This window comes from Salvelinus alpinus, chromosome 22, assembly GCF_045679555.1.
Source record: "Salvelinus alpinus chromosome 22, SLU_Salpinus.1, whole genome shotgun sequence".
NCBI classification, from domain to species: Eukaryota; Metazoa; Chordata; class Actinopteri; order Salmoniformes; family Salmonidae; genus Salvelinus; species Salvelinus alpinus.
Genome location: NC_092107.1, coordinates 47,583,774 through 47,596,154, shown reverse-complemented (window position 1 = coordinate 47,596,154; position 12,381 = coordinate 47,583,774). Strand labels below are relative to the sequence as shown.

General features: G+C 45.1%; 1 protein-coding gene across 3 annotated transcripts in view; it reads left to right on the top strand.

The window, feature by feature from the left end:
• Positions 1-12,381, top strand: part of LOC139549569 (protein-tyrosine sulfotransferase 1-like) — a 92,930-nt gene that overhangs the window by 21,155 nt on the left and 59,394 nt on the right. For all 3 annotated transcript variants that reach the window (XM_071360202.1, XM_071360204.1, XM_071360203.1), the window contains exon 2: positions 7,744-8,850. In XM_071360202.1, coding sequence (XP_071216303.1) covers positions 7,943-8,850 — 908 coding nt within the window. In that variant the 5' untranslated portion in view covers positions 7,744-7,942. The remainder of the gene's footprint in view (positions 1-7,743; positions 8,851-12,381) is intronic.

The window sequence follows — 12,381 nt, the reverse complement described above, 5'->3', positions numbered from 1 at the left end:
AGCCCCATCAATAGGATCCTCCTGTTAAGCAGCCTGAAACTCCTGAAACCTATAGCAGTAGCCATTGCATGGATTTAGGGAGACAATTGCCATCCTGTCTGATGTTCAGACTCTTGCAGATGTAAGAGAAGAAATCCGTACTGCCCTACCCACTTCACTGCTTGTTGCTCCAAGCAGAGGAAACTGCAGTTCTGAAATACTTCAAAAAGCATGAAGACTTCTGTCTGAAGCCCATACACGTTCCAGCGTACATGTTGGACCCCAAGTATGCTGGCAAGAGCATCCTGTCTGGTGCAGAGATCAACAAGGCCTATGGTGTCATCACTACCGTGTCTCGCCACCTTGGCCTGGATGAGGGCAAGGTTCTTGGCAGTCTGGTAAAGTACACTTCCAAGCAAGGGCTTTGGGATGGAGATGCAATATTGTTGTGCAAACATATCTCATCAGCCACCTGGTGGAAGGGGCTTTGTGGATCTGAGGCTCTTTCCCCTGTTGCCTCCATCATCCTCCAAATAACCTTTCTAGGACACACGTTCCGCTAGCGGAACCCCCCCCCCCCCACAACATTCCGCTGAAAAGGCAGCGCGGGAAATTCAAGAATATTTATTTTAAATATGTAGCTTTCACACATTAACAAGTCCAATACAGCAAATGAAAGATAAACATCTTGTTAATCTACCCATCGTGTCCGATTAAAAAAAAAATGCTTTACAGCGAAAACACAACATATGATTATGTTAGATCACCACCAAGTTCAAAAAACACACAGCCATTTTCCCAGCCAAAGATAGGAGTCACAGAAATAGAGATAAAATTAATCACTAACCTTTGATGATCTTCATCAGATGACACTCATAGGACATCATGTTACACAATACATGTATTTTTTGTTCGATAATGTGCATATTTATATCCAAAAACCTTAGTTTACATTGGCGCCATGTTCAGAAATGCCTCCAGAGTGTCACGTCTAATAACAGAAATACTCATCATACACTTTGATGAAAGATACATGTTTTACATAGAATTAAAGATACACTTGTTCTTAATGCAACCGCTGTGTCAGATTTTTTTTTAAACTTTACGGAAAAAGCACACCATGCAATAATCTGAGACAGCGCTCAGATAAAAACAACATTTCTCCGCCATGTTAGAGTCAACAGAAATACGAAATTACATCATAAATATTCTCTTAACTTTGATAATCTTCATCAGAATGCACTCCCAGGAATCCTAGTTCGACAATAAATTGTTGTTTTGTTCGATAATGTCAATTATTTATGTCCAAGTAGCTACTTTTGCTAGCGCGTTTAGTACACATATCCAAACGCTCGTGCAAGTCACGCATAACGTCGGACGAAAACTTCAAAAAGTTATGTCACAGGTCGAATAAACTTGTCAAACTAAGTAGAGAATCAATCTTCAGGATGTTGTTATCATATATATCCAATAACGTTCCAACCGGCGCATTCCTTCGTGTCTGTATAAGTTATGGAACGCAAGGCGATATCATGAGGAATGCGCATGACCAGGAACTGGCAATCTGCCCGACCACTGACTCATTCCCCTCTCATCCGGCCCCACAACACAGTATAAACTTCATTCAACGTTCTACCAACTGTTGACATCTAGTGGACGGCGTAGGAAGTGCAAACAAATCCATATCTTCCTGGGATTTGAATAGGCAATGAGTTGAAAAACAACCAGCATCAGAATTTCCACTTCCTGTTTGGAAGTTTGCCTGCCATATGAGTTCTGTTATACTCACAGACATAATTCAAACAGTTTTAGAAACTTCAGAGTGTTTTCTATCCGCTAGTAATAATAATATGCATATATTAGCATCTGGGACAGAGTAGGAGGTAGTTCAATTTGGGCATGCTATTCCTCCAAAGTGAAAATGCTGTCCCCTATCCCTAAAAAGTTAATAAATGTTCATTGGCCCTGATGACTCTGATCATTGAACAACTTAAAAAGGATTTTACAGAGATCGCAACCTCAATTGAAAATTCACAGCAAGCCCTACAAGACGAGCTTAATGACCCTATCGAACTGGAGGATCTCATTAAGAGTAACACTGAGCTTCAGACTAAGATTACGACCGACCTGGAGAGGAAAATCAAGAAGTATAAACGCGATTTGGAAGAGAAGAACAACGGATTAATAACGGTGATATTTGAAAGTTGTTGCTATTTTCCGAGTTGGATGATCAATCTTTGAAAACATCAGGTAGGTTTTCTGCAACACTTGTACGAATTAATTTCTAGCTGTTTGATATGATTATCAGTTTTTCGTACTGCAGTTTCTATCCACAACTTTCAGTGTTAGCTAACTAGTGGCTAGCTTGCAAACGTTAGCTAGCTACCTACGGTACTGCCCCAGTATCCAAATATATTTATAGGTTACCCTTCTTGTCTGGCGAGGTTCTGAGCACAAGAATCCACAAAACCCGGAAGAGACAAACCGATGACAGACGCAGAGTTCCTCTGTCAGACCAACTATCCACAGACAGCGATAACTCTGGCTCCTCTACCAATGGTGAGCGTTTTTTCATCAGCTCACTTCAGTGTTCCCAATTATCCAGATCTATTCAAGTTTTTTTCTGTAATCTGAGATTGCGTGAGTTATTTGATAAGAGTGAAATTTACATGACTCCAACTTGAAATGTCATCCTCGGTGAGATGTATACATAGGTCTACCACGCTAATCAATAGACTTACCTGTCCTACTGTGAGTCAAGGAGGAGATGGAGCCACTAATCCAGCTGAGGAACCTGAGAACTCTTGAGAGAACCACATTTTTAGAGCAAAAACTTCAGTTGTACTTCCTCCCAAACGCAACGCGTCCATAGAAGCTTTCTGTAGAATTGTTGAAAATGATGTAGGTGACCTACTGAAAGACAACCTGAGTAGAGACGAGAGAATGGCTCATAAGGACTTACAGTCAGATCCTTCCATTATCATAAAGAAATGTGACAAAGGAGGAGGAATTTGTTTACAAAACAAATGTGACTATGTGAATGAATGTCGCCGACAACTATCTGAAAGGTGACTTCTATCACAAACTGAATTATAACCCTACCCTACAATTCCAGCATAATATCTCATCCACAGTGGAAAGCTGTTTGGAATCCGGACAAATCACTAAACGAGAAGTTGAATTTCTATGTGTGAAATTTCCTAAGATACCAACTTTCTATACAGTCGCTAAAGTACACAAACAAGTGTCTCCTCCTCCAGGTAGACCCATGGTAGCAACAATCGACTCTGTGACATCCAATATTTCTACATTTGTGGATTACCACATTAAACGGCTGGCTGAGAATCTCCCATCTTATGTCAAAGACACTAGTCACATGATCTCATTGATAGAGGGCTTAGGAAGGATGCCAGAGGGCTCCCTGCTGGCCACGTTTGATGTGGAGAGCTTGTACACTAACATCCCACACACCGGAGGCTTGCAGGCGCTGCAACACTTCCTCCAGCAGAGAGACTCTACCCTTGCTCCATCCAATGATCGCATCTTACAACTCACTGAACTGGTATTATCCCATAACTACTTTGTCTTTGAGTCAGACTTTTTCCTTCGGGGTGTCGCCATGGCTCCCCTTTCCCCCCCCAACAATGCAAACCTGTATGTGGGACCATTTGAAACAGCACTCCTTTACAAAACAGAGACACACCCCTTACTTTCTAAAATCCTCGTATGGAAGAGATACATAGATGATGTCTTTGTGCTCTGGGACGGAAGTCAGCAGGAACTAAATTAATTCCAAACTCTACTAAACGAGAGCTCTCAATACCTCAAATTCACCATGCAGACTGATGAGAGAGAAATAAACTACCTGGACTGATGGATCATCAAAGAGAATGATGCATTACACACAGACTTATACACAAGGCCCACAGACATAGTATGCATAGTATGCAGGATAGTATGCATCCCCTCCCCCTCAGGAATGATCTGCCATATAGCCAGTTATGCAGGGTTAAAGAATCTGTGGCCACCAGAAAGATTTTGACAGCAATGCTAAAAAAAATGACAGATAAATTGAAAATGAGAGGCTACAAGGACAAAACTCTTGATGCTGCAATGATGAAAATATCTAAAAATCCAGGAGAGGAATTACTAAAAACTCAACCAAAGAAGAAAAACAATGCAACAGTATTTTTGCACTAAGTACACCCAAGTGTTCAGAGAAAATGAAAGCAATCCTGAAAAAGCACTGGCATATTCTGCAATCAGACCAAAAAAACAATTGCACACCTTTTCAAGGAACCTCCACTGGTGGTCTACAAGCGTGGTCGCAATATTGGAGATAGCTTGGTGAGATCTGACCTCCCCCCTGAGCCAATCAGACACTCTTGACACCTATTCCAAATGGGAACTACAAAATGTGGCTCATGCGCACAGTGCAAATAGCACTATTAAAAACGTCTTTCTTCAGACACCCACATACAGGTCGAAAGATCCCTGTTAGGGGTATCATCTCATGCAAGACCAAGGGAGTAATCTGTCTCATCACCTGTTCATGTGGGAAAGTCTACGTAGGACAAACGGAAAGACGATTAAAACAACACATAGCTGAACACCGCAGCTCAATCAGGTGTAAGATCATTGACTATCCAGTAGCAGCTCACTTTGTTGAAGCTAAACATCCTATCTCCTCCCTCAAATACACAGGTATTGAGCATATTGCTACACCAAGGAGAGGAGGTAACATGGAGATCCTACTACTACAAAGGGAGATAGGATATCCTGTCTAAAAACATTGACCCCTAGTGGTCTGAATATTGACTTTGATCTCAGGCACTTCTTATGAACAAATCTATCTTTTATGAACAAGTCTTAAATTGATATATTCTTGCTACAGCTTATTAGCGTAAACCTAATATGTTCCCCCTGTTGATGATGCTCAGTAGACATTAAGGTTGAACCAAAAGATTATATGAAATGAAATACGAAACAATTAAATATGTGAAATTAAATTGAACAATAATTCATTTTGGAAGTAAGAGTGCAGGTTGTTATTGGGAGCCACTGGAGACTAGTAAGGATGTACAGTTGAAGTCGGAAGTTTACATACACCTTAGCCAAATACATTTAAACTCAGTTTTTCCACAAATCCTGACATTTAATCCTAGTAAAAATTCCTCGTCTTAGGTCAGTTAGGATCACCACTTTATTTTAAGAATGTGAAATGTCAGAATAATAAGAGAGAATTATTTATTTCAGCTTTTATTTCTTTCATCACATTCCCAGTGGGTCAGAAGTTTACATACACTCAATTAGTATTTGGTAGCATTGCCTTTTTAAATTGCTTAACTTGGGTCAAACGTTTCAGGTAGCCTTCCACAATAAGTTGGGTGAATTTTGGCCCTCTCCTCCTGAAAGAGCTGGTGTAACTGAGTCAGGTTTGTAGGCCTCCTTGCTCGCACAGGCTTTTTCAGTTCTGCCCACAAATGTTCTATATGATTGAGGTCAGGGCTTTGTGATGGCCACTCCAATACCTTGACTTTGTTGTCCTTAAGCCATTTTGCCACAACTTTGGAAGTATGCTTGGGGTCATTGTCCATTTTGAAGACCCATTTGCGACCAAGCTTTAACTTCTTGACTGATGTCTTGAGATGTTGCTTCAATATATCCACATAATTTTCCTGCTTCATGATGCCATCTATTTTGTGAAGTACACCAGTCCCTCCTGCAGCAAAGCACCCCCATAACATGATGCTGCCACCCCCGTGCTTCACGGTTGGGATGGTGATCTTCGGCTTGCAAGCCTCCCCCTTTTTCCTGCTAACACAACGATGGTCATTATGGCCAATCAGTTCTATTTTTGTTTCATCAGACCAGAGGACATTTCTCCAAAATGTACTATCTTTGTCCCCATGTGCAGTTGCAAACCGTAGTCTGGCTTTTTTATGGGGGTTTTGGAGCAGTGGCTTCTTCCTTGCTGAGCGGCCTTTCAGGTTATGCCAATATAGGACTTGTTTTACTGTGGATATAAATAATTTCGTACCTGTTTCCTTCCTGCATCTTCACAAGGTCCTTTGCTGTTGTTCTGGGATTGATTTGCACTTTTCGCACCAAAGTACGTTCATCTCTAGGAGACAGAATGCGTCTCCTTCCTGAGCGGTATGACGGCTGCGTGGTCCCATGGTGTTTATACTTGCGTACTATTGTTTGTACAGATGAACGTGGTACCTTCAGGCGTTTGGAAATTGCTCCCAAGGATGAACCAGACTTGTGGAGGTCTACAATTAGATATTTTTTTTCTCTCTTAGCTTTCATTTGACACCAAATTTTATGTGCTCCTATAAACTTCACATGCTGGTGCTCATGGTTCGTTTTTCCATGGCAATTACCCAGTGTGATGTGGTATCAAGCTCTGCATGCCGTGGTGTGTCACAACGCCCACTCTGTAAAACAGAGTGTAACTGCTCCGGGCCAAATTAGAGACCAGAAGGTTAGATGTCTTGTTCCTGGACTGGAACGTCTCTCTCAGCCCAAGAAACAAACTGAAGACTGGGAAACGAGTAAAAAAAGAAGACAATAATTGAAAAATAGAACAAAATAGTGGATGGGGGGGGGGGGGGGGGGGGATAGTTTTCCCTCTGAGGGCTAAATATAATAAAGATTTTTTTGTTTTGCTAAATGTGTCACCGGGGAAGTCCTATAAGCTTATGCCTTAAACCGAGTGCTGAATACTGGACCTATTACCTTCTGTCTGTCTCTTGTCTCTCTCTCTTTTGTTTTCACTTGATGTGGCATTCCTCATTCCTGAGATCCAGAGTGGCGCTGTGGTCTAAAGCACTGCATCTCAGTGCTTTTCCCCAGGTCGTTGCTGTAAATAAGAATGTGTTCTCAGTTAACTTACCTGGTAAAATATGGGTAAATATTTTTTTTAAATTGTGTCACTACAGAACCTGGTTCGATCCCGGGCTGGATCACAACCAGCCGTGATCGTGAGTACATAGGGACTCACCATCACAATTGGCCCAGTGTTGCCTGGGTTAGGGGAGGGTTTGACCTGGAGTAGGGCCGTCATTGTAAATAAGAACTTGTTCTTAACTGACTTGCCTAGTTAAATAAATACATTCCTCTGAGCTTGTCAACTGAGGGCCTTGATTGTGTCTGAAAGTTTATTTACAATTTCATGGCGTCGGCCTTAGCCTTGTTTTTTACACCGTAGTTGTAAAGTGAACTTTGTTTTATTACAGAATAGTGGTTTTGGCAGGAGATGCATATCTTTGTTAGACAAAGGAAATGTGATCTTTACTGGGGGTTTTTTAGGTCAAAAGTCGAGAATCTCTTCTGTAGCCTCTGAAGGGATTTATCATTTATGTTGAGGGTAATTCCTACATTGGATATAATACATTTCTTGGTCTTTTTTTCAAACTTTTTATCTATTTATCTAATATGATGATACAAAATAAGGTGTACAGCTCGGTTCATAGTTTTGACTGTGCTCTGTGGAGATGGGTCAGTACAGTATAATGCTGACAGTAAGGGTGTTTTTCAGTTCTAAACATATATATATATATTTTTTTGACCATATATGAAGTGATCCATTGAACCCTTTCTGGTTCTAGCCTGAATAGCATAATTTCTTCCAGCAGTGTACAAATAATTTAGGATTCCATGATCTGTTTTATAAAGGTGTTCTACTGTTCCGAGGGCTAACTCTATTCACTCACTGGATTATATAATAATACATTTTTGTTCTGTTCTGTCCTTCTCCAGGCCTGATGGAGCTGGGCACTCGACGAGCGCTGACCACTGAGGAACACCCACCACAATCTGCCTCCCACTGCCAACCTTGAAGGGAGGGACCCCTCTGCTTCTTCCCCCCCCCCCTTTCCCCTTCCCTTCTCCCCTCCTCCTCCACTCCAACACTATCTCCTCTGGTACACCTCCATCCTCGCCCCTCCGTGGTCCTGAGATGGTGATGATGGGGAAGCTGAAGCAGAACCTGCTGGTGGCCTGTCTGGTCATCAGCTCAGTCACAGTCTTCTACTTGGGTCGTCACGCCATGGAGTGTCACCACCGCATCGAGGAGCGCAGCAGCCAGCCTGGGGACCAAGGGGTTCTGGGGGGCCTTCAGGGGCCGGGAGGGGTCCTCCTGGGCGGCTCGTTGGGCTCCTCCGCCATCCTGCGGGGCTCCAGACCCGGGGGCCATAACCTCTCCGTTCCATTCGTCTACAACAAGGACATGCCCCTAGTGTTCATTGGAGGGGTTCCCAGGAGTGGGACAACGTTGATGAGAGCCATGCTTGATGCTCACCCTGAGGTTCGGTGTGGAGAGGAGACCAGGGTTATTCCACGTATCCTGGCCATGAAACAGATGTGGTCGCGGTCGGGGAGGGAGAAGATGCGTCTGGACGAGGCCGGGGTGACGGACGAGGTCCTGGACGCTGCCATGCAGGCCTTCCTCCTAGAGATCATTGTGAAGCACGGCGAGCCCGCCAACTTCCTCTGTAACAAGGACCCCTTCGCTCTGAAGTCCCTCTCCTACCTGGCTAAGATCTTCCCGCACGCCAAGTTTGTGCTCATGATCCGGGACGGACGCGCCTCGGTCCATTCCATGATCTCGCGTAAGGTGACGATCGCTGGCTTTGACCTGGGCAGCTACAGAGACTGCCTGACCAAGTGGAACAGGGCCATAGAGACCATGTACACTCAGTGCCTGGAGGCCTCAGACAAGTGCCTGCCGGTGCATTACGAACAGCTGGTGCTCCATCCAGAGAAGTGGATGAGGACGCTGCTCAAATTCCTGGACATTCCCTGGAACGAGGCTGTACTTCACCATGAGGAACTCATAGGGAAAGCAGGAGGTGTCTCCCTCTCCAAGTAAGTAGTGGTGTGTGTGTGTGTGTGTGTGTGTGTGTGTGTGTGTGTGTGTGTGTGTGTGTGTGTGTGTGTGTGTGTGTGTGTGTGTGTGTGTGTGTGTGTGTGTGTGTGTGTGTGTGTGTGTGTGTGTGTGTGTGTGTGTTTTATGTACCATGAGCCTGTTACTGAACTTCAGGCATGCCTGTCTCCCTCCCTGTTCATTTCTGTCCATGTCTAAAGTGAGTAAACTTGAAACTCAATTAGCTTGTAAATCAGGGGTCAGTGACCTTGTAGTCTATTAAGGGTGAAACAAGGCTTTGTGACGTTAGATAACGAAACCAGACAACTTGAAGTAACAAAAAGCCACACACACTCTGTAATACTTCCCGTGATTTAGTGGAGAGATTAAGTTTGGGCAGCCAGAGTCTTCAAGTTTTTTTTTTTTTTTTTACAAAACTAGGACAAGGGGCTGAAAATGAGTACGCAGCCAGGCAGAACCTCCATGCATCAACTCACTGAGCTATCTGGGTCACAGTGGCTCTCCCACTCCCCATTCTCAGTGAAGCTCAGCAAGCCATTTAGATTCTGGTTCTAGAACACAGGCCTCTGTTGTTAGGTTCTGGTTCTAGAACACAGGCCTCTGTTGTTAGCTTTTGGTTCTAGAACACAGGCCTCTGTTGTTAGCTTCTGGTTCTAGAACACAGGCCTCTGTTGTTAGCTTCTGGTTCTAGAACACAGGCCTCTGTTGTTAGCTTCTGGTTCTAGAACACAGGCCTCTGTTGTTAGCTTCTGGTTCTAGAACACAGGCCTCTGTTGTTAGCTTCTGGTTCTAGAACACAGGCCTCTGTTGTTAGCTTCTGGTTCTAGAACACAGGCCTCTGTTGTTAGCTTTTGGTTCTAGAACACAGGCCTCTGTTGTTAGCTTCTGGTTCTAGAACACAGGCCTCTGTTGTTAGCTTCTGGTTCTAGAACACAGGCCTCTGTTGTTAGCTTCTGGTTCTAGAACACAGGCCTCTGTTAGCTTCTGGTTCTGAAAGCTGTCTGCTCTGTTCTGTTCTGCTTTCACAACAAGCTGCTGATAACTAATACATTCCTGTTGAGTCTTATGGGGCCAAATAACAAGCAGTTATCCCTGGGGATGTTTCCTGTCTACAAGACACTGTCTCCTCATTCACTGTGTTGCTTATGTAGGCAAATGGCTCAATGCCGTGGGTGAATCATAGGCTGCATCCCATATGACAGGGAGCCATTTGACACGCACCCATAGCACAGTGTTATGGTGAGCAAGCACACACCCATAGCACAGTGTTATGGTGAGCAAGCACACACCCATAGCACAGTGTTATGGTGAGCAAGCACACACCCATAGCACAGTGTTATGGTGAGCAAGCACACACCCATAGCACAGTGTTATGGTGAGCAAGCACACACCCATAGCACAGTGTTATGGTGAGCAAGCACACACCCATAGCACAGTGTTATGGTGAGCAAGCACACACCCATAGCACAGTGTTATGGTGAGCAAGCACACACCCATAGCACAGTGTTATGGTGAGCAAGCACACACCCATAGCACAGGGTTATGGTGAGCAAGCACACACCCATAGCACAGTGTTATGGTGAGCAAGCACACACCCATAGCACAGTGTTATGGTGAGGAAGCACACACCCATAGCACAGGGTTATGGTGAGCAAGCACACACCCATAGCACAGTGTTATGGTGAGCAAGCACACACCCATAGCACAGGGTTATGGTGAGCAAGCACACACCCATAGCACAGTGTTATGGTGAGCAAGCACACACCCATAGCACAGCGTTATGGTGAGCAAGCACACACCCATAGCACAGTGTTATGGTGAGCAAGCACACACCCATAGCACAGTGTTATGGTGAGCAAGCACACACCCATAGCACAGTGTTATGGTGAGCAAACACACACCCATAGCACAGTGTTATGGTGAGCAAGCACACACCCATAGCACAGTGTTATGGTGAGCAAACACACACCCATAGCACAGTGTTATGGTGAGCAAACACACACCCATAGCACAGTGTTATGGTGAGCAAACACACACCCATAGCACAGTGTTATGGTGAGCAAGCACACACCCATAGCACAGTGTTATGGTGAGCAAGCACCATTCATCACCAGACTGACAAGCTCGAAGTGGTGAACTGATCAGGCTCTGGTTAACACATTCCCTTCCTGGTGCAGTGAGACAAGTTAGGACTGGTTCACGTCTCTCTCTCGCTCTCTCTCGCTGTTCCAATTCATCCCAAAGGTGTTTTTGTATGGACCTCGCTTTGTGCACGGGGGCATTGTCATGCTGAAACAAGAAAGGGCCTTCCACAAACCAAACTGTTGCCACAAAGTTGGAAGCACAGAATCGTCTAGAATGTCCTTGTATGCTGTAGCGTTAAGATTTCCCTTCACTGGAATTAAGAGGCCTGAACCATGAAGAAAAAAAACTCCAGACCATTATTCCTCCTCCACCAAACTTTACAGTTGGCATTATGCATTGGGGCAGGTAGCGTTCTCCTGGTATCCGCCAAACCCAGATCCGTCCGTCGGACTGCCAGATGGTGAAGTGTGATTCATCACTCCAGAGAACACGTTTCCAGTGTCCAATGGCTGCGAGTTTTACACCACTCCAGCCGATACTTGTCATTGTTTACACATGGTGATCTTAGGCTTGTGTGCGGCTGCTCGGCCATGGAAACCCATTTCATGAAGCTCCCGACAAACAGTTCTTGTCCTGACGTTGCTTCCAGAGGCAGTTTGGAACTCTGTAGTGAGCTTTGCAACCGAGGACAGACGATGTTTACACGCTACGCGCTTCAGCACTCGGCGGTCCCGTTCTGTGAGCTTGTGTGGCCTACCACTTCGCGGGTGAGCCGTTGTTGATCCTAGACATTTCCACTTCACAATAACAGCACATACAGTTGACCGGGGCAGCTCTAGCAGGGCAGGTAACCCACACCACTCTACACTCTACACTAGACGGGTATCCCCACCACCACCACTCTACACTAGACGGGTATCCCCACCACCACCACTCTACACTAGACGGGTAACCCTCCACCACCACTCTACACTAGACGGGTAACCCTCCACCACTCTACACTAGACGGGTAACCCTCCACCACCACCACTCTACACTAGACGGGTAACCCTCCACCGCTCTACACTAGACGGGTAACCCTCCACCACCACCACTCTACACTAGACGGGTAACCCTCCACCACTCTACACTAGACGGGTAACCCTCCACCACTCTACACTAGACGGGTAACCCTCCACCACTCTACACTAGACGGGTAACCCTCCACCACTCTACACTAGACGGGTAACCCTCCACCACTCTACACTAGACGGGTAACCCTCCACCACTCTACACTAGACGGGTAACCCTCCACCACTCTACACTAGACGGGTAACCCTCCACCACTCTACACTAGACGGGTAACCCTCCACCACTCTACACTAGACGGGTAACCCTCCACCACTCTACACTAGACGGGTAACCCTCCACCACTCTACACTAGACGG